Here is a 23,315-nt window from a genome sequence, read left to right as displayed (position 1 = left end):
GGAACCTCGATTTAACGAAGTCGCTGGGGACCGGCCAAATTTGTTCGTTAAATCGAGGGTTCGTTATATCGAAAACCTCGATATAACGAACTTGAGGGTAAACGACCAAAATGTTCGTTATATCGAGGTCATAGTTAATGACTGATTTGTAACACAAGTGACTTCTGTCACGCAATTCAATGCAAATTTCGTCACCCAGAAGTGCCGCGTTTTGAGATGCAATTCATTAAGCATGATGGCTTTCAGTAGCAATAATTTTCACTTTTGAGCAGACGCGCAGCTTTTGTTTACAAAAAATGACACTTTCAGCGTGTTGATATGTTCAGCGTTTATTTTCTGTCGCGTGTTGACATTGTAATTCGTTATATCGAGGTAGATTTTACGTTTGGGCTTCCGGATTATGTTCGTTATATCGAAGAATTCGTTATATCGAGGTTTGTGATATCGAGGTTCTATTCCATACATTTTACTGTAACTTTGGTCGGCACATAGAATATCGCTCGTTATATCGAGGACTTCGTTAAATAGAGGTTCGTTAAATCGAGGTTTCACTGTAGTTGGTATAAAACAGGCTAACTGCAAACTACAAATCCTTCCTTCATCAATTTCTGTCTCTACCAGATACATGAAAACGTGCCCCCTTGTAAAATGTACTCGCAGGCAGCTCCTGCCCTATCAGCAATGGTTTCTCCACCGGTCGTTACGCTATGAAAGAGACAGAATCCCTTTCGTAGCGTAACGACCGGTGGAGAAACCACTGCTCGCAGGGTAGGTAGCTTCAAACCGAACCACCCCCCACCCCCCCCCCCTCTTTCCAGTAATTTTGAATTCACTTTTCCTGATTTTGTTGAGCGCTTTAAAAACTTGGATAACCACATGGCCATGAGCTTTCATTTAGAACGTGCCCATTTATTTCCATAAGATATGTGATTTCGTTTGGGTGTTCAGTAGGTTTTTATGCTGGTGAATAAACCCGACCTGGTTTTTAGTCTGCCGAACACCTTTCCGTTCAAAGGAATGGTATATGTATTTGACCCTTTCCAGGCCTTTTCATATTGAGGAGTATTCATGTGATCCTTTTAAGACGAATTCTAAGAGTTCTAAGGGAATCTGTTTTTAGCGGACACCCCAGTGTATTAAGCGGACACAAGAGAGGATGCATCCTCTCTTGGCGGACACTAGCAAGGGTCCCGAGGATGTCTGCTTAATACAGTTTTAACTGTATCTCATATATGTCGTACTCAGACGTAGTTAATCGAGAATTTATTGTCTTTGCCAACGAATGTTTACCTGTCATAGACTCATGTCGATCCCCCGGGATGGACAATATAGAAAAATGCCCGGCTAATGCCCGGGGTAGGGGGGGGGGGGGATTGGGCAATGCGAATCAATTATCAATCCGAAAACGCTAGGCCTTTAATTTCCCATTTTCCCTCTCCTTCGCACTTCGTCGCGCGCGCACGATTCGCCCTCTTTTCTCTCCTTTTCTAGCGCCTCGCATGCAGACTATGCCTGTGATTAAAACTGTTGATCAAAACAGTGAGACGATTGAACTGCGGGTGAAAGGATGAATAAGTGAGTGTATGGCCATCGCAACTTATGCGGTTGCGAAAAGAAAGCCTGAGAATATTATTGGAAAGACGTTTCCTTCCTACATTTTGTTTCATTGTTTTTTTTATTCGGCTCATTATACTGAACTGACGCAGATTCTAATTCAATATAATTTCTTGATATTCCCAATGTCCATCCAGCGGGTTCAAATATTTCAGAGTCTTCTCTTCCCGAATGATCTTCAGATTTCCCGTCCCCCACTTTTACATAGGTATTGTTTCTTCTTGTTGTCTTATTTGCAGCCATCCACCATGGTTTCTTCGTTATTGATGACTTGTGTATGTTTGAACGGCCTTAAATAGAAGAATGTTTGAATGTCTTTAGGCTGTCCACGGCCGTTGGTATCCGCTTTCGGTTTCATGAACGCCTGAAGGAATTCCTGTTTTCAGTGACTTGAAGGTAAAAGGAGAGTCAAATCCGCGGTCTGTCCTTTCCGTCAATACGAAAGAAGTATTTGCCACTTGCAGGGGAGTTTACCAATTTCTGTTGAGACAATAAATTAAATCGAAAGCATGAAGTGGAAATGTATCCTGAATACCGATTAATTCAGTGCTCTCCTTTACGTTGCTACCCCTAAATTTGAGTAATCTATTCAAAAAAGTTCCTTTCTGGGCATCTGTAGCATGGTTGAAGTCTCGAAACAACAGCAATCAAGTGTCGTTTGCTTCCATTATGATGAAAAAACCCAAATCCAAATCTTTCCAGTAAGGAGAGACTCGCGAGCAGTCTAAAGGCTTTTAAATCGCAAATAAAAAGGCGTGATCTACCGAGCTTTCTACAAGATGGATACAAGGGCTCCCATCTATGCAATTCTTAGTTTTTGTACCAGACATTGTAATTATTTATGAAAATTCTTACATTGTTCTTTACGCGGTTATCGCATAGTCACTCAATTGTAAGTTAGGTGACCGCTACTTTTAGACACGTTAATAATCTGAGAGCGATTGCTGGCAATTACAAGATGATCTTCATAGCTTGGAAAAATGGGAATCCGACTGGCGTGTGAAATTTAATCCAAGCAAGTGCAACGTTATACGGGTGAGGTGCAGACGTACAAACTTCATGGTAAGGTCCTCGAAACTGTTGATACTACTAAATATTTAGGGATCTACCTCTCGCATGATTTACGCTGGAATGACCACGTAAATGAAATCACCACCAAAGCAAACAAGACTCTGAACTTTCTACGCCGCAATCTCCGCACTTGCTCGGCCAAATCTAAAGAACGAGCATACAAAGCCCTAGTGAGACCGATTGTTGAATACAGTGCCACTGTCTGGGACCCTTACGCAACTAAGAACATACAACAGGTCGAAATGATTCAACGCCGAGCAGCTCGTTTGGTACTTGAGCGCTACGACAGATTAGACAGTGTCACTGATATGTTATCCCCTCTCAAATGGAAATCTCTGGAGCTCAGACGATCTGACGCACGTCTACGCACGTCTCTGTATGCTGTACAAACAGAATAACCGGTTAGCCACTTACGAATGGGACAAGCTTCAAAAAAACATAAGATTAGAATGGACACCAGGCTCTCGCCTCTTAGTCACCAATTTGAGCAGTCACGTTGTACACGTGATTATTACAAGAACACTTTTTACCCTAGGACAATTGCGCAGTGGAACAATCTCCCACCAGAATTTCTAATATCTACCTGGCCATGTTCATTTAGGCAATCTTTGTGTGATCTTACATATTAGTACTTTTATGTTATTGTTTTATTCATTGTTGTAGTCTTTATTACAGTTTAAAGCAGTCTGCAATACTCTGTTAAGAGTGAAGACTTAATTGGTAAATAAATAAATAAATACATAAATAAATAAACAACGTTAATTCATTCATTCATTCATTCATTCATTCATTCATTCATTCATTCATTCATTCATTCATTCATTCATTCGTTCGTTCGTTCGTTCGTTCGTTCGTTCGTTCGTTCCTTCGTTCCTTCGTTCCTTCGTTCGTTCATTCATTCATTCATGCATCCATGCATCTCATTAAGGGGACCTAGGATATTTTCCCAAGGGATCAGGATGAATAGTACGATTGGTACCAATAGAGTTACTTGGCATTCCATTGGTACACTATTGGTGAAATGAATCTCATTAAGGGGACTTAGACTATTCTCCTAATAGATCGGGTTGACTACGGTGGGATTCCGGTCGTCGATTGGTACTAATGGAGTGACTTGGCATTCCATTGGTACACCATTGGAGAAATGTAACTCATTAAGGGGACCAAATAGATGATGATGATTACGGTGGGATTACGGCCGTGCATTGGTACCAATGGAGCGATTTGGAATTCCATTGGTACACCATTGGTGAAATGTATCCCATTAAGGGGACTTAGACTATTTTCCAAATAGATCGGGATGATTACGGTGGGATTCCGGTCATCCATTGGTACCAATGGTACGATTGGTACCAATGGAGTGACTTGGCATGCCATTGGTACACCATTGCTGAAATGCATCGCATTAAGGGGACTAAGACGATTTTCCTAATAGATCGGGTTGATTACGATGGGATTCCGGTCGTCGATTAGTACGATTTGTACCAATTGAGTGACTGGGCATGCCATTGGTACACCATTGAAGAAATGTATCTCATTAAGGGGACTTAGACTATTTTCCTAATAGATCGGGATGATTACGGTGGGATTCCGGTCGTCCATTGGTACCAATGGTACGATTGGTACCAATAGAGTGACTTGGAATTCCATTGGTACACCATTGGTGAAATGCATCTCACTAAGGGGACTTAGACTATTTTCCTAATGGATCGGGTTGAGTACGGAGGGATTTTGCTCGTCCATTGGTACCAAAGGTACTAAATTGGTACCAATGGAGTGACTTTGTATTCCATTTGTTACACCATTGGTGAAATGCATCTCATTAAGGGGACTTAAACTATTTTTCCGAATAGATCGGGTTGATTACGGTGGGATTCCGGTCGTCGATTGGTACGATTGGTACCAATGGAGTGACTGGGCATGCCATTGGTACACCATTGAAGAAATGTATCTCATTAAGGGGACTTAGACTATTTTCCAAATAGATCGGGTTGATTACGATGGGATTCCGGTCGTCGATTAGTACGATTTGTACCAATGGAGTGACTTGGAATTCCATTGGTACACCATTGGTGAAATGCATCTCATTAAGGGGACTTAGGCTATTTTCCTAATGAATCGGGTTGAGTACGTTGGGATTCTGCTCGTCCAGTTGTACCAATGGTACGATTGGTACCAATGGAGTGACTTGGAATTCCATTGGTGCACCATTGGTGAAATGCATCTCATTAAGGGACTTAGACTATTTCCGCTAGAGATCGGATTAAGTACGTTGGGATTCCGCTTGTCCATTGGTGCCAATGGTACTATTGGTACCAATGGAGTGACTTGGCATTTCATTGGTACACCATTGGAGAAATGTATTTCATTAAGGGGACTTGGACTATTTTCGCTACGGATCGGTATGAGTACAGTGGGATTTCGGTGGTCAATTGGTACCAATAGAGTGACTTGGCATTCTACTGGTACACCATTGGAGAAATGTATTTCATTAAGGGGACGTAGACTATTTTTGCTACGGATCGGTTTGATTACAGTGGGATGCCGGTCGTCCATTGGTACCAATGGAGTGACTTGGCATTCCATTGGTACACCATTAGTGAAATGCATCTCATTATGTTAAAACGCAACTCTCGGCTTTCCTGTTTATAAAGTAATAGCCATGCCGAGTGTCAGTGATCCTTGTCGCGAGAATCAAGACTTTGTCAATCTTCGAGAGGCAAACGTGCTCTCTGTTGATGAATTTATCACTTGGTGGAGAATGAACTTTTCCGAGAAGGAATTTGACTGCCAGGAACAGCGAGCAATACAAAAACGTATTTCAATATTTGTTGGCTAGAAGTCTGAAGTCAGCTCCAAAGTGTTCTCAGATGTTTTCAAGAAAATTGACAACCAGAACATTCTAGGAAAGAACTATGAAAAGACTTCCAAGGAAGCTGTAGATGGATCCGAAGTAGTCCGGAAGACATCTGAGCGCTTGAAGCAGGAAATACTAGCAAAGCAGGTTTTGTTCCTCAATCCTGACCAGTTGCGTATATGGAATGGCCCACAGCACATGTTTTTTAATGGCTCCTCTGGCAGTGGTAAAACAATTTTGCTCCAGTTCAAAGCTCTGAAATGTGCTAGAAAGGGAGGAAAGGTGGTTATTGTGGTTCCATTATCGTCAACTGCACGGAATAGTATCTCCAGTGAGCTAGTCGATGTTCTCTCGCCTACAGAGTTTTTTCACGGAAACCATCCCGGAAGCGATGTCACGTCAAAGTTTCACTTCTTCGCCGACGAGCTATAAACATTTCAATCCGGAATTCCAGATAACATAACGCTATTAGAGAAACTTATGACCAGGCTAACAGAGTTTAATTGTTCTTACTGGATTGCATACGATTACATGCAAAGGAATGAAGACGAGACATCTGAGGATGAAACTGGAGGATTATCTAGTGGTGCCAAACTTCAAGCGCAAGCACGAAGACTTTGCAAATCGTACAACGTGTTTCATGCTCCTTGCCTGACAACAGTTGTACGATCGACGTTTGAAATTTACTGCTACGTTCAAGCCTTTGTCAAGAAGTCTCTTCAAGATTTGCTGCAGAGATTAATGCTGTTGGAGCACATACTCCTCGTGTACCTGTAGTTAATGAGTCACCCGGAATCAATTCTAACGTGTATTCTTATGAAATATTTCAGTGTTTCAACTAAAAATGACTACTTTTGGGTCTCTCAGGTGAGATTAAAGTACAAGCTTTGAAGCTTATAAATAGTAGTGACGTATTAGTGCCATGCCCTTGTCTTGTACACCACACGACAATAATACCAAACACTATAGATTGCGTCCAGAGTTAGACTAGCTAAATCGCTGCTTGTGGGTTTGCAATTGTTGTCTGTATATCGTTTTGTTTTGAATAGAGACGTTGTTGCTCTTGTTGTTGCTGACTTCTATGTACTTCAGTTTTGATATGAATTCAAGTTCTCAATTTCGTTTAGAATTACGTGTCCGAGGCGGCGATGATTGCTCCAAGTAACAGAGACCAATCATAGAACCTTCGTGCGTGGCTAAAGTATTTCTAGAGTCTCAGATAATAACAAGTTCCCAATTTACACAAGATTACGATTGTCCCGGACTCCATTGTCCTTGAGAAGGTTTGAAAGTGCCGGCAAAAGTACTGACACTTCCTTTTACACCGAATGTACCAGCCATCTAAACTCTGTAAAGTTGCTCTGACTATTTAAGGCTAAAGGTCGAAACGTAAGGCACTCGAATCTCTTTCCGGTAGCCAAAGTACCTTATCAAGTCTGTTGATAAAACTAAACTTAAGTCTGTAAAGGTTATGTAAAGGTTGGTTTAGGAATTGTTTTCTTTGGTAAAAAAAAAAAATCAGGATCACGCGCTTTGGTGTATAGAAATGCTCAACAATGCAAGGTTAAGACCGGATGTGCGATAGTTGATTCGGACTATGTCTTCATCAACCATCACTTATCTAATTGTTATAATACATGTACAATTGAACGTGTAGGTACTTACACTGCATTTATTTTATTTTATTTTAATTATCACAACTTAGTCGTAAACACATGAAAAAACTCGTAAGAATAGGCTGAAAACGGAAAGCCAAAAAATCTATTTGTTTGAAGGCCCATTTAAACGGTTTGATCATTTGTATCAACATGCGTTCAACACTTTGTTGAACCAAATGTTGAGGGATGTTTGAACAGGTCATTCAACATAGTTGAAAGGAAGTGAGAAGTGATCATCGCAGTGTTATATGAATCATTTCATGTACCTTACATCATAGTTGAAAGTGTAAAAAAATGTTGAAAGCGAATCGAATCTAATTTAAATTAGTTTAAACTTTCATTCAACATCGATTCAACATTTCCTTTGCTCTCCAAAATGACGAATGGCATTGAAGCCGGTCAGGAAAACTCCGTTCGACATTTGCCCAACATCCGTTCAACAAAATGGTCAAATGTTGAAATCGTTAAAACGGGCCTTTAGAGGCACGTGATTACACGAACTTTGCAAATCCAGCTGAACCTCGCGCTTACATACCAATTATCTTGCAAAAAATTGTAGGCTAATTATAATGATTTTTTACAACCAAAATAAGTTACAATCGATAATTAAACTTACAACTTGTCGTGTGCCACACTAAAATCTTGAATGACGATAGTCGTCTGCGAGGTTTTGCTCGGCACCAGAGATAGACAGATAGTTTATTAGTCAAAAACCTTGCAGCCACAGGCTGAATTACGTCTGATTTCCAATAAAAGATATAAGAATAAATCACAATACAAAGCTAAAAAACTATACATCAAGAATTTAAAATATAAAAGGACAAAATATACAATTAAGAGAACAATATTACATCGTTGCTTTATGGACATAGTGATAAATAAAAATTAAGTCAAAACGCTTGGCATTCTCAAAATGTAACAAAAATATAATCTTCAAACTATACACCAAAGCGTAATTACAAAATTTACCTAAATATGCCGACAGTTGACAAATCTGTCTCCCGCGGTTCTTACTTTTTCATAGGCCAGTTGGTGCGGAGTTAACCCCAGTATTTAGTTCACTGTTCTCCATATTTTTAATAATAATAATAATGATAATAATAATAATAATAATAATAATAATAATAATAATAATAATAATAATAATAATAATAATAATAATAGTAATAATAATAATAATAATAATAATAATAATAATAACCTTTAACTACCTTTATTTACCCTCGCATTGTTTATAGCACAAATGCTACTGGGGACGAGCATTAAATCTTACATTGAACATAAAATGGAAAAAAAGCAGATCAGCTGAAGGACGGTTTCCATCATTTTACGGAAAACAGTCTATGGAAAATGCTTGTCGGAGTGCCTTGAAAACCCAGGAAACGACACTCTCACGAGTAAAAAAAATTCCCTCTAGAACCTTGCGTCCTTGGTGTTCGCTTTATTGAAAAACGGTTAAATTTTTTTTTGGATTCGCGCCTAAGCTGGTTATCTACAAGCGTTGAAGAGGAGTTGAACTCGGGGCTACCGAGAAACAACTCCAGCTAGCGGTCAGAGCGGGACTTGAACCGGGGACCTCCGAATTTCAAGTATGGCGCCGAAATCGCTCGGCGACTCTGCCTCCCTAATCTCTCTATTTGTAGTACTACTAAGGAGAATTTATTTAAGCATCAAAACATCTTGTCTTAATTGGGAGTGATCATGTCCTTCTTTCCATGTGCCCGGCAGGGCCACTGCAAGAAAACATAAGATTCTGCTCACTATCAACTTGCTAACGTAAGAGCGCGTAACACAGTGAGACGGTCAAAAATACAGCATACGGCCAAATACGGGGTTTTTGTACGCTAAGAATTAATATGGGTAAATGTACCAGTCGCCATGTTTTTCTGTCAGGTAGATTCAAAACTCCAGTCAGTGAAACTTCAGACCTTGAACTGGTTCTCTACTTGGCAGCCTTTACTGTAGTCGCACGCAGGAAGCAAGGGAGCTCCCTTGCTTCGTGTGCGCGCCCGACTGCCCTCCATCCTCCATGCAGGCCATCTAACTGGGGGAAAGGCCACTGGTACCTGAGGGCCTGTTAGCGAGCTAAAGTTTGACCATTCAAGGTGGATTGTATGGTAAAACAGACAGATGTCATTAAGATTGATCTGCGAGCTCTCTGGAGACGTTCTGCTTTTTATTCTTCTTCAGTTTGAACGCATTAAGAAGGAGTGCAATCTTTTCAGTAGCACGAGTGTTGTCCGCACTTTCATCCGACGTCACACTCAATAATCTATTCTCGGACCGCACATATTCCAGAATTCTGTTCTGCCACGTTGTCGTTTCCTCTCTGCTGGCGTAGTCGATGAACGTCTTGTGCCGAATACTCTTTGGTATGTCGCTGGGTTTCATGTCATCGATCCTGACCACAATCAGCGACCCGTCGTCGCGTTGCGCAGATCTGCAAAGAGCCATGTGCATCTCGTCCTTGCAGAAGCCGCTGGATAGGTAGTTCTGAGACATTACCAGAATCACTTTGCGGCTGTTGTACACACTGTCCGCCATGTTCTCAAAAAATGCTTTGCCGGGTTTGAAGTCCCGGGAGTGGATGATGTACTTGATGTTGTTCTGATCGAAAACTGGCTGCAGAGATTCCTTGATCCAGTCGTAGTCTTTGGAGCTGTACGAGACGAAGACATCATTTTCGAAATTGTTGTCATGATCTTCTCGGCCATCTGTTGAAGAAATTAAAAGGAAATGCTTTTTTTTAACAGCTTTAAAATGGCACTGAGTATAATTTCTCGCGCAGTCAGGAAAAACAAACAAACATGGTGCTGTCAGATACCCAACTGGCCTTTTTAACGACCCCGCAACATTTTAGTGTTTAAAAGTGAATGAAAAACGGGAACGCGCGCTAAAATTGCCTCCCGCGAGAATGCCAGACCCCCGGGGGAAAAATGACCGTCGCGTTTACCCGTAGGAGCTACATCTAATCTTCAACTGGTTTTGCGTGTTTCGGTCTCTTCACGTGATCCTCAGAAAAATAAGAAGCTATTTATAGTCTAGCTTAGCAAGACTTTTTTTTTTTACCTACTTGAGCTTTCTAGAAACGAAGCTTTTTGGAGATTTCTTTTTTATCAAGGTCAGGTTATTTGTCACTAACAAGTCGTTCTGGAAAGTATTGAAACAGATGTGACGAATGAACGATAGATGTATTTTTTTTTCAATCACTGACAGGAAACTCGTGGGAGCTAAGACCATTAAGGTATGCAGGTTAAGCCTGTGTAACGCCATTAATAAATTTACTTTTGAAGAAATAGTAGTTTGCGTCGGGCGCTGTTGTTAAATCAACCTTAGCGTCTAACCAAGGGGAATGAGCTCAGTTTAGCCAACGAGTTGAATTCACTTGACACACACAATTGTTGTTCAATGGCTACGTTGTATTCTAGAAGTTCACTCTACAGCTCAGCTACTACATTCTCTACTGAAGAACTTCTCGCGTTGCTTTTATGTTGGCCGGAGTATGATTGACAACCTACTGTCAAACACTCGTCAACTACTAATGTATCGGAATTTGTAATAGGTACCTTCCCTTTATTTGATGAGGAAAATGTACCGTTCTTTCAAGGTTTTCGTTATGTTCTTCGAAATGTCCAGCCAAAATAAAGCAACGAAGAATGTAAAAATTACAATGAACATTTGCATCGATAAAAATTACACATTAACAATCATGAGTTTACAATATACCAGGATGAAGTTTCAAGCAGTGTCCAGCGTTATTGTTGCAAAACAACAACTTTCCAAGAAGAAAGGCCGTACTACAAGTCCACGCCTATTTCCATAAATTACAGTGTACACGTTTACAACTTTCAGTTACCTTATTAAAAATACAGTACGTGGTTACGGAACAAAAAGTATCGACATTGATAGTCACCTTCAAACGCAAAGATTTAAAGATTATTCAAATAAGTACATCGGAAACTAACTTAAATAACAAAATATCGGCTGGTATAAATTCGGTAAGAAACACTGAATATCTTCACTAAAAACGATAAAAACAAGAAGGGTGGCCATTTCCAGCCAAATGCTAGCGAAAGGTTAACTTAAGGTCAGATACGATGAATTGCGGCTTGACCTTATGTAAACAATGTATTGTTATTGTGGAAAAACCAATTTCAAACATTCTTGACGGGGGGATAAACTTCCTGAGAAGTAGTCCAAAACAGAACACCTGCTTAAACTAAATTTATACCAGGAGAAAACAACATTTGATCAGAGCTAGATCAGCATTACACTACAACATAAATAGAAAGATAAACCATTGATTTTTTTAATATTTTTATCCCTTTGATTCGAATATTCCCGTAAATAAAGCATATATTGTATAACTTCTCAACACCGAAAAATAAATTAACCCAAAAAAACCAATGATAAAATAATACAAGTGTGAGTTTCTACATTAATCGTGTTTTTTTATTTTCACACCGTGAATGTTGTACAAAGTTCAGACGTTTCGGGACTGCTGTCGCTTCATCAGTAAAATGAGCCGTTGAATGAAGCGCGTGATGTCGTAAAGTGATGCCCGCTATTTTATATATTTTTGTATATTCGGGCTGACCCTCTTTTAAGGCAGCAAATGAAAATACATAAAATGCTCAAGAGAGAAGACCCTGAAACCAAACCTTATTCAGCAGTACTTCCCTGTAAGGCTAAATAACGGAATTTATCCCCCTCGAATGGTTGGCTGAATCATTAGTGGATTCAAGCAACCTGGTAAATCAATCCCACGAAGAACGCGAAGCAAAGATAAAAAGTATAGCGAACATACACAGGAGCAATTGTTAGCAACCCCGCTTATGAATTTGTGCAACTTGAGCCTATTCGCTCGGGGGACTGGTTAGATTGGAAGCGTTTCAGACAGCCATGTGCTCTTTGCATGAGGGGTTGGAGGGATCCCATAAAGTCACTTACATTTCTGAGCTAGTTTGGCCATTCTCTTCTTCCGCTTTTTCCGCCGACATATAAGGAAGATCACCCCTACCAGCGTCAAGACCAGCGCCAATGCCACAAAAACAAGGACCAGTATCATCCACACTTCCATTCCGTTGTCACCTTTGTCTGTGGAATCAAACGCAAGACCATAACTTCAAGAGTTGATCTGAGTTCATTTCTGGATATTGCCCGTTTACGTGCGGCGTTTAGATTTTAAACATTTTTGGTCAGTTATTAAAAGACAGTTTAGACGGTGTCTAACAAAACCACGTTCTAAGCCATTTTCAATTTTGCCAACAGTCAAATCTAAACATCGTCTGCTGCTGACGGTAACAAGAAGGCTTGCATCCCAGACAAGAAAAACTACGTAAAATAAACTACTTATAAACAGATTTGGAGGCCCACTGATTGTCTTAAGCTGCGGCCTAAGTTAGACTCTGTTTAAATAACTTGCCCTTTGTGTCGACTGTTTAAACAACGTCTTATGAGGATTTGTAACACTGATACGTCTAAAATAACACGGACGTCAACTCGTTTACTTTACAACATTTCAAACCATTCATTTCTACCCTTCACATTCACATTGCCTCAATAACCACCAAAATTAGTTTACCCCCGACTTCCTGAATGGTCTCGTAGCTCAGTAGGTAGAGCAACGGACAATCAATACATGGAGGTCGTGGGTTCGATTCCCGTCGAGGTCCGAGATTTTTTCTTTGCCTCCTTTTCCTTACTAGGGCTAACGCTCAGTGGGAAATTAGCACTTAAACATACGCTTCAGAGTTAATACTCCGATCCATAATTGTGTCCTTAGTCCCAGCGGCACAAAATTCATTTGTAGCCGTAGTGTAAATTGCAGCCGACAGACATCTGAAATCAAAGTTAACCCAAAAGTAATGGTTCCTTTTTACTTTACTTTGGCTTTAATAAGGACGGCCAGGATTCAAATCAAATAGACTGCGACTTGAATAACTTTGACTAAGTTTTGCCAAAAACAGAGTTACGGTTGTTTTCTCGTTGAGAACACCCCTTGATATCTGACGCATCTTCGCCCAAGTGTTCTAAGTCGGGGGGGGGGGGGGGGCATAGAAAAGTGAAGGGGTTATCGTCGGAAATTTTGAAAAGAACCCCTAAAAGGTACCAGAATTCTGTTTTGTGGCCGTGATCCGAACATTTTTTTACCTCTACGAGGTACCAAATCAGTTGACTGGTCGTTATTTCGTCTCATATTTTTCGGCTCAATACTATAATTCCAGGACATTTTGGACTCTAAACAACTAAAATCCCATGATGAACATGTTAGGTCTCATAAAATAGCCCTTTTTTAAAAGAAAAATGGCAACAGATTTATTATTTCCTACCTGCATGTTAATTAGCCCTACTAAACCCATTCAAGAGTAAAAATTCTATAATTGAATTTCCACATGGTAAGGAGGCTAGTAGGGCTTAATAATCATGAAACTAAAATGATGATTTATCAGCTGCCATTCATGACAAAGGTCTACAGGATAATATATTTCTACATACCCTTTACTTCAAGTGTTATGTCATCACGTGCATGCCCCCTAGCAGTATCTACAACACAGCTGTAGTTCCCTTCATCATCATAACCAACATCAAAGATGGTAAGCCGCATGTGCACTTTGGGTGTTAACCCATCGTTTTGGTGGGTGAACCTCTTGCTAACGTTGTAGCGGCGACTTGAGATATTAAGCTTATTTCCATTCAATTCCCAAAACATGTAAGTATCGAACTTGTCCTTAACTTGTTCACCAAGACAGACTAGTGATACATCTTTGCCGGGTTCAACAGTGTATTTTGTTTTCTCTGCTGTCACTGTGGGTTTATAATCTTCTGGGCCAGCTAAAAGTTAAACAAAGTAATGTGATGAACATTAACATGATTTACAGTCAATCCAGGTCACGCGTGAACAATATTTCCAAGAATGAAATGAACATTCGAATTTCTCTTTCTAATGTCCGACGTGTGAATGGAATGTTGGACATTTCCCTGGAAATCGTTCCAAAAAAGACGCATTAACTGAAAAAAAGATTTAAAATACTTGGGAAACAATTGTTATTCTTGAAATATTCAATTTTGCAATGTAAAGAAAAATTCATAGCTTTATACCGTCAATAAGCTAGGGAAATTTAAACGGGAACTCTGAAATCTCGTTGGCGATTTTCAAAACTGACATGTAAATTTTAAAACTCCGTTCAAATTTCAAAATATCGTTCACGCGTGACCTGGGTTGACTGTAAGAAATCTGTAGATTCATAAATGTGCCCACAGCGTGTGCAGTGGGCCTTTAACTGACAAAATTTGTCATTTAAAGGCCCACTGCACACGTGAGCACATCTATGAATCTACAGATTTCTTAAATCATGTTAAGGGGCTGTTTACGTGGAGGGAGAAAAAGATCCTAGAGGGCGGATCATCCCACAGGCAGCCCAAGCTCGCGTCACTAGAGAGCGTGTAATAATTAATTACTAGTGGGCATGATTACCTTTGAGTGAAAGTAGCCATTGAGAATTTAAACGCATTATAAGGCTTTGTATGGGAAATAAAATACCGTCGATTATGAAGTTTAAAAAACGCGAAATTTAACTTTCATTCAATAAAACGAATAAAACTGCCAAGTTCGCGGCGTCACTAGAGACACTAGAGAGACGATGACCTTTGAGTGCAAAGCGGTATTGTGTTACAGACAGCTGTTGAGAAATTTGAACGCATTATAAGACTTTGTATGGGAACTAAAATGCCGACGATTTTTACGCTAAAAAAACGCTAAATTTAACTTTCACTCAATAAAATGAATAAAACTGACTCACCTCTGGTGTAATCTTGTGCGTTTTGGGGTTTATTTTGCCGTTTCGGGCGTTCTTTGAAATCACTGTCATTACCCTCATAAGACGGAGGGTAATGACAGTGATTTCAAAGAACGCCCGAAACGGCAAAATAAACCCCAAAACGCACAAGATTACACCAGAGGTGAGTCAGTTTTATTCATTTTATTGAGTGAAAGTTAAATTTAGCGTTTTTTTAGCGTAAAAATCGTCGGCATTTTAGTTCCCATACAAAGTCTTATAATGCGTTCAAATTTCTCAACGGCTGTCTGTAACACAATACCGCTTTGCACTCAAAGGTCATCGTCTCACTAGTTATTAATTATCACACGCTCTCTAGCGCCGCGAACTTGGCAGTTTTATTCGTTTTATTGAATAAAAGTTAAATTTAGCGTTTTTTAAACTTCATAATCGACGGTATTTTATTTCCCATACAAAGCCTTATAATGCGTTTAAATTCTCAATGGCTGCTTGCACTCAAAGGTAATCATGCCCACTAGTAATTAATTATTACACGCTCTCTAGTGACGCGAGCTTGGGCTGCCTGTGATCATCCTAGCGCCATATGTTTTCTCTATTCAGTTTACATGCAAAACGTTTTACTTGGCCCTAACGCTAGGATCTTCCTAGAGATAGGAACTTCCTAGCTTAGAGATAGGAAGATCCTAGTACTAGGAAGATCTTAGCTCCATGTAAACTACTTTCGCTCGGAAGATCCTAGTACTAGAGACAAAACGAACAAACATGGCGGCAGCCGGGCGTTCAGCTGCTCAACGCCGACAGTTATTCTTCTTTTCCTTCTCCACTTGGTAACAACTTCGGCCGAAATTTAAAGCAAACGGAAAGTTTTTTCGCCTTCTCGGATCTTCCTAGTGCTAGGATCTTCCTCCCTCCATGTAAACAGCCCCTAAATGTTTCCTAGAGTTCAATCTTTCATCTTTCATGGGAAATAGAAATTTTCGTAGAAGGCGGTATACGAGTTTTCGGTATACGAGAACGCAGTCGATATTTGATTCACGTTTCTTGAATCACAGCTCCGAACGGACTACAATGATTTGGTAATTTAAAGCTATCGAGACACGATGCTCATGGATTTAGACTAAATGTCAATCAAATGTCTTGAACGAGCAATCCATGATTGATGTGTACAGTAATCGAAAACAATAGACAAAACTAAAGATATCAAATGTACAAACTTTCCGTCACAGTAATCTAAAATCTATTTTAAAACAGACGCCATGACATAGGCTCAATGTGAGAGTTGCACACCCCCAGTAATGGGCTCCTGTCCATCATAGAGGAACAGCGACTCACCCCACCCCAGAGAGAAAAAGTTCAACTCTACTCCTACAGTACTGAGGCAATTACCTCCACCCTAAAGGATTATAACTTTATCTCATCCCCTGGAAGTAGCGGTTCAACCCTATTTCTAAAGATTAGAGGAAGAGTCACACATCCAGAACGTAGAGGTATAACCTCACCCTCAGGGGGAATAGGCATATCCCCAAATTTAGAGGGAATACGTTAACCTAACTCTCAGCGACAGAGGCTTAACCCTACCCCTAGGGAGCAGGGGCATAGCCCAGCCCTTAGGAAACAGAAGTCAACCCCACCCCAAGGAATAAACTATCATCCCTTTTCCAGCAACCTCGTTCCCTCTTTTTCCTTGAAAATTGGAAGGGGCGGAAACAAGACCCTGACATCGGCTGGTCATGTGACCACTAAAAACCCGAAAATCTTGGGTAGATAGTAAATTAGCGATTACTAGATTATGCCTAACGTTGATATCGACTGGCACTTCGCTCTCGGCTAAATAAACGCCTGTAATGTACTAGGTTACATTGAGGCTCGAATTGGACTTGGGTTGGCTTCTAAACCACCGTAAGTTTCCTTCTTTTAGTTTCTTCCAGTCCTCAAGTGAGGAGTTTTAAAAAGACATAGATGCTATTGCCGTTCTCCCAAATGGTTCCAGGAAATCACTTCTATTCCAGTTCCTACCTGAATTCTTGCCGTTCAAGGGAGACAAAAGCATCGCTCTTTGTCTGAGCTTTGAATTCAACCACAAAAGGCCAACGGTTTAATACTGTTTAAGCGTGAGGTGAAGATCATTTTTTTTTTAATCCTCTGGCTTTCGCCTAATCTCTTTATAATGTGATCTCTTGTTCTGCCCATTCACTGTTTGCTACTATGCTTCTTACACCGTTTGGAGCATTTAAGCAAGGTTTGGTTTTGCTTATTTGAATATTGTCTATTTCGCAGCCATTCTTGTCAAGATCTACATGCTTTCCGAAAAGGTCACCCTTTGCCTTATGCTGGCCAGGCAGATATTGTCAGCTTCTGTCTTCTAGATAATATTTCAAAAGGCACGTCACAAGATCTCATGGTGCTTTGTTTTGTCACGTTCATGTATATATTTGAATCAACAAATTTGATTTGCATACACCACAACTGCTCCATGAATTTCTCCAGAATGCTTCCTCTGTGCCCTGTTGTTTATCACAATTCACAATATCTTCCTGGCCTTGTGGTGGTTTAGAGCCAACCAAAGCCGAATGACTACAGATACTTTCTGCCAGTTTACGCAAAATTTAAGCCTCGATGTAGCCTGCACAACTGGCACATTTTAAGCTGATCGTGAGCGCGAAGTGCCAATTGATATCAACATTTACATGCATGATCTAGTCACCACTAATTTATTACACCCAAGATTTTGAGGTGTTTGGTGGTCACGTGACCAGCCGATGCCAGGTTCTTTTTTCTGTCCCTCCAAATTTTCAAGGGGAAAAAAAGCCCTAGGAATGAGGTTGCTTTCCCAGCCAAGTACTGAAAAGAAGCAGAACTGCATAACTCCACCCTTAGGAAGCAAAAGTTTCCCCTCCCCAGAGAATAGAATTTTCGCCCTATCCCTAGGGGGCAGAGGCCTGCGAGGACCCTCACATAGAATACTTTTAAACCGTATGGTGCTGTAGTATAGCCCTAATATATTATTACTCCCAGGAACGATTCAACCCTAACACCAGGGAAGATAGACATGGCTCCATCCTTAGGAAAAGGTCCCAGTGGGGTACTCCAGGTTAAAAGTGACAGGGAGGTGCAAATGGGGTCATAAATTAACACCCCACAAAAATCCTTCAGACTTGGGCATGATGCAGAAGCCAAAAAAATCCCCCAAACCAAAAATTAATAATTATTATTAAACCCCCACAAAATCCCATGCCAAATTTACAAACTGTAAAAACCGCCACTAAAAAAAGATGAATGTCTGTTTATAAACATATACCTAAACATAACAATAATTTTACTGTGAATCTTCTTCTTTTTTTTAATACCCCAAAAAATCCCTCATAAAATGAAACTACCCAACAAAAATACTATAGGCAAAGTTTTCGACCACAAAAAAAAATCCTGAAATCATGAATAATTTTCAAACCTTGAAAAATCCTTCACACCTCCCCATCACTTTTAACCCAGAGTACCCCCACTGGGTTCAAGGCAATCAGGGTTAATAATAATGTTATATGTAATGCCATGGGACAACCCCAATCATCACCTTCAGCTTGTACTCTTATAGGATACTTGTCCACTCCAACAGGATTCGTAGCAACACAATAGTACTTGCCGCTGTCCTCCATTTGGATGTTAAAAATGACCAATTCAGATTTAGAAGCATTGATTGGACCATCACCTTCACTTTGTATATTTGGGCTTTCTCGATATTTATGATCTTGGTTTATGACACTAATATTTTTGTCTTCCTTCATCCAGAAGATTCCCGGTTTTGGCCATCCCTCTGCTGTACACTGAAGACTGCAGTTTTCATCAACCTTGGGGAAGACCGGACTGCGAACTCCACTATTCCTCGCTTTTGGCATTGCTATTAAATTATAAACAAAATAGATTAACTGACAAATAGTTGTTCCTTGATGGAATTAAAGTCTTCCAAAAATTATGTTAGTTTTTTTGCCGAAAGAGTGCATGATCAAATTAAAGCTTTTGTATCTTCCCAATATTATTATAATGACTTATCAGTTGGAAATAAATATTATTACCGGTATTAATCAATATTATTAATTAATTACTTGCCTCAAAACCAATACTAATTAACATTTCTCCAAAACATAATCAAGTTAAGATCGAATTTATTTGCATGTACTTACAAGCAAGGTGCACCACCACAGAATCACTACCACCATAAATGCAAACATACTCTCCTTCATCTTGAGAAGTAAAATTTTTCAGCTTAAAGCTTGACCAGAAAGAAGTATTATTTATATTGCTGGGTTGAATTTCCTTTTCGTTCCTAAACCATTGAAACCTTGCCACACTGGAAATTGACGAAGTCACCGTGCAGTTAAACAGGACAGACTGGTTCCTGTACTTGATGATCTGGTTTTTTGTAGGACTGATTATTTTGACAGTAGCCCCCACAATTTGTGTCAAACCTTGAAAAGAAAAAGCATATCAAGTTAATGCGAGCTATGGCACTGTCCTGTCTCAATGGTGCTTAACATTGTCTTTGAATTAAGCCCTAATATATAATCTGTACAGTTCTAGAAAAAATCCATTAAACCACCCCATGGAAGGTCGTCGGAAGTTCTTAGGGGAGGAGGGTCTTATGAGGCAAAATTTTAGAAGAAATGTGTAAAACTAAATTGGAGTTTCCTAGGGTGGGGGGGATGCAGAAAAACCTTGCTTGGGGGGAGTATGGATATTTTCTGGAACTGCACATTATCAACATCAAATGTCTCTACTCGTAAATGTTTTTTATAAATGCTACAATCAGAAAGGTTATACAAGAAGAAGAAAAATTCTGAGAAGTATACGTAATTGGAATATCCTGAGACAGAGTGCTACTCTGGTGGGTCATAAAGAAAGATTCCCTCCATGGTGATGGAGGGGGTTATAGATATTTAAAAGCACTAAACCAGTAAGTTAGGGTGAAATATGATCCCCAGTTAACATGAAATTAATCTTTAATTGATTATTTATCTTGTTTTTTGAACCAAGGTTTCTCAACTGTTGCTAATATTAATGTATGATAAATATATATTATGAACATGGGAAATGAGAATTTGTGTTTTGATATTGAATCAGTTGAAGGGTGCATGAAAACTGAAAAAAATTCTATAATTCAGTTTTCAGTAGTAAAATTCCAAATATAAATGTTTCTAAAACAAGATCCAGTTCGGGCCCACAAAAAAGCCCCAATTAAAGCTGATCTGCAGACAAACTGACTTTCCTCTGACAATTTAAAAGGCCTCTCCTGTTCAATCCCATAGAGGGTCAGTGCCACTAAGGGCTAGCTTCTTTAAGCTGTTATGATTAACTGTTTTAACTTGTTTAAAGCTGTTTTTATTGTCACTAGCTCTGGGGGGGGGGGGGGGGCATCTTTGCCCTCTCCAAACAAGGCTTTGGAAGTATTAACACTGCAATATAAGCCTGTCAGATCACAGAAGCTGAGCTGGTTTAATGTTGGTTTCTCAGTCTGATTTGCCAGCCCGACAGTATTGGTCAGTGTGGATCGTTTGACTGGGGATTGTGTATTTTAAATAACACCTGATTTAAGACCAGTTCTGCATAAATTAAATGAAAGTTAATTACTAGCCTGATGTAGATTTTTACCTAGTCAGATTGACACTAAAAAAAAATCACCACAGAATTCAAAAATATCGAAATCAGGCACACCCAGTACTGTGCGTGTTTGCCGTCATGTTTTTGAATTGGAAATATTTTAAAATTAGTTGACAACTGATATTTTAATATCAAAATGTAATCTTCATAAATGTTGTGTTTTGTTGTTGACACAGCATCTACAATGTAAACATTTAGTTTCTTCATTGGGATGAGGCGTTTCAGGGTGATCAAGATTTAACGTGAGAACCTGTTTGAGAGCAAAATAAAACGTGCTGTGATTGTGAACTTAATTGATAATAATATGGCTGCATATAATAAATATATTGACCACATGCATGCATGCATAATTTTAAATAATTATGCGTTTTGTATAACTCGTTTTAAATGCAGTTGTTAAGTTAGCCATAGTTATGAGAAAACAACAAAAAACAGTTTCCATAATACGAATTTTACGATTATTTGCTTGTCTCTTCAAACAACTATTTCGTAGTGAAGTTAATTCCAGTTTAAATCTCAGAATTCCTTTGATGATTTCTCATGTGATGCACACCATTAAAGGTCCGTTCACATGCAATCTTATCAAATTTAGAAATTGGTTTTGAACTTATAACTGCAAACAATTAACCCTCGGAGACAACTCTTATTTTCTACTTTTTAAAAAAAAAATGTACATGCTCACCTGCACAGAAGATCATCATTACTAGAGTTATCCTAAGAACGCGCCGATCAGAAAGCGCTTCCATCGCCAAAACACCAACGAAATTATCAAGCAGTTGTTTCGTCGAAGCGCGCTCAGTGATGTGTCAAAACTTGACCTCCCAAAGCAAAGCTCTCAAAAGTCAAGTGTTTATCACACCATGAATCTCATGAGTCGAGCCATGTGGATTTAAGAAATTTTCGATCTATTTGCGATGGAAGTTGAGTGTTGGAAAACCTTCTGCCAGTTGACAATGAGTCAAGCGTACCTTGACCGTGAATTGACGTGAGCGAGGTAACAAACAGGAAGTTGTTACTCAACAAAACAACCGGAAATGTGAGACAAAGAGATTGGGTCGAAAAGGAAGGAACCAGGAACGCGGAACGACGAACGACGAACGATGAATGGAGACGCGAAAAGAAAAATTTGTAAATGATAGATTGCTGATTCTCTGTAGCCTTCGTCGCCAATAGACGACTTTTTAATCGCATCACGCAATCCAAGGAGGAGTGTAACTGTTGAGTGCAAAGAATACCGAGAATACCTGCGTCTGCGTTACGTTGCATGGGAGGGGTGGACCCCAGCTAACAGTCCGCCCACGATCATGCTGCGTTCCTATTTCCTCTTATGGTCCTTATGTGGGTATCGCGATATAACGGAAGTGGCTGAGGTGGGGGACTCCCCTAGGAAAATGTCTTCGTCCCAATGGCGGTTCGTTTAAAAGCACGGATCCGTTAAAAAACCACCAAAATCTTCGGGTTTGCGTTTCGGCTAATGATTAATAGACCTTTATCACACGGTGGCCATGTTGATGTCAGGGGGATAAAAAGGTTCATCAGTTGCACGGCAAGCCTAGCACTGCTTCGCGTCTGGCCGAGGCTTGCCGTGCGAAAACAAAGCTTTTTATTCCCCCGAGACTCAACATGGCCGCCGAGTGATAGGGGCCCGGGGATAAGGGTCTCATATTGAAAAGTCACGATAAGAGGCATGTTGGTTCAGTACCTCGAGAACAATGAACAAAAATTTGTATTCTTGTACATGAATTTCCGTTTCTGTTGATTTACATTTTAATCTGTCGTTATACCGAAGTCGATTTTACGTATACGATTGTAAATTCCGAGTTACAACGGGGATTTCGATAAACGGGGGTTCGTTATATCGATTACAATTCTCTGTAACTTCACAGGCAGCCCAAGCTCGCGTCACTGGAGAGCGTGTAATAATTAATTACTAGTGGGCATGATTACCTTTGAGTGCAAGCAGCCATTGAAAATTTAAACGCATTATAAGGCTTTGTATGGGAAATAAAATACCGTCGATTATGAAGTTTAAAAAACGCTAAATTTAACTTTCATTCAATAAAACGAATAAAACTGCCAAGTTCGCGGCGTCACTTGAGACACTAGAGAGCATGTGATAATTAATAACTAGTGAGACGATGACCTTTGAGTGCAAGCGGGACAGCCGTTGAGAAATTTGAACGCATTATAAGACTTTGTATGGGAACTAAAATGCCGACGATTTTTACGCTAAAAAAACGCTAAATTTAACTTTCACTCAATAAAATGAATAAAACTGACTCACCTCTGGTGTATTCTTGTGCATTTTGGGGTTTATTTTGCCGTTTCGGGCGTTCTTTGAAATCACTGTCATTACCCTCATAAGACGGAGTCTTCTTGCACTCAAAGGTAATCATGCCCACTAGTAATTAATTATTACACGCTCTCTAGTGACGCGAGCTTGGGCTGCCTGTGGTAACTTTAGCCGTGCTGAAGAATATCGTTTGTTGTAACGAGGATGACGTTATACAGGGGTTCGTTACGGCATTATGCAGTCAATTTCCAAGAGTGCCCATCACACTCTCCCATTCCCCCTCCGGGATGACGCCCGGGCATTTTTAATAGCATTTTAAGAAAATAAACTAACAAATGCCCCACAGTACCGAAAAATGACGTTGATTTCTCCGT

At 39.9% G+C, this 23,315-nt stretch overlaps 1 protein-coding gene and 1 pseudogene across 1 annotated transcript; one reads left to right on the top strand and one right to left on the bottom strand.

The window, feature by feature from the left end:
* The first annotated feature begins 5,308 nt into the window (after nt 1-5,308).
* LOC146466917 (uncharacterized) lies at nt 5,309-9,153 on the top strand (annotated as a pseudogene).
* LOC146466916 (uncharacterized) lies at nt 8,014-21,942 on the bottom strand. The gene is made up of 6 exons (XM_085126725.1): nt 21,331-21,942; nt 19,175-19,459; nt 18,568-18,891; nt 13,699-14,034; nt 12,151-12,297; nt 8,014-9,914 (listed from the first exon to the last, which is right to left on the bottom strand). The coding sequence occupies exons 1-6, from the start codon at nt 21,392-21,394 to the stop codon at nt 9,337-9,339; spliced, it is 1,734 nt and encodes a 577-aa protein (XP_084982851.1). The 5' UTR covers nt 21,395-21,942; the 3' UTR covers nt 8,014-9,336.
* Between the last annotated feature and the right edge of the window lie 1,373 nt (nt 21,943-23,315).

Source organism: Pavona decussata, unplaced genomic scaffold (assembly GCF_977016875.1).
Source record: "Pavona decussata unplaced genomic scaffold, jaPavDecu1.1 SCAFFOLD_140, whole genome shotgun sequence".
NCBI lineage: Eukaryota > Metazoa > Cnidaria > Anthozoa > Scleractinia > Agariciidae > Pavona > Pavona decussata.
Note: the sequence above shows the minus strand (reverse complement) of the source record. Positions and strands in the feature narration are given on the sequence as shown.

What these genes read in the sequence shown, in the direction of transcription:
- LOC146466916 (XM_085126725.1), bottom strand. Translation starts at nt 21,394, where the DNA reads ATGGAAGCGCTTTCTGATCGGCGCGTTCTTAGGATAACTCTAGTAATG. An exon ending in AATGATGATCTTCTGTGCAG is followed by an intron (nt 19,460 to 21,330) that starts GTGAGCATGTAC and finishes TTTCTTTTCAAG; the next exon opens with GTTTGACACAAATTGTGGGG. An exon ending in CATAACACTTGAAGTAAAGG is followed by an intron (nt 12,298 to 13,698) that starts GTATGTAGAAAT and finishes TTGATTCCACAG; the next exon opens with ACAAAGGTGACAACGGAATG.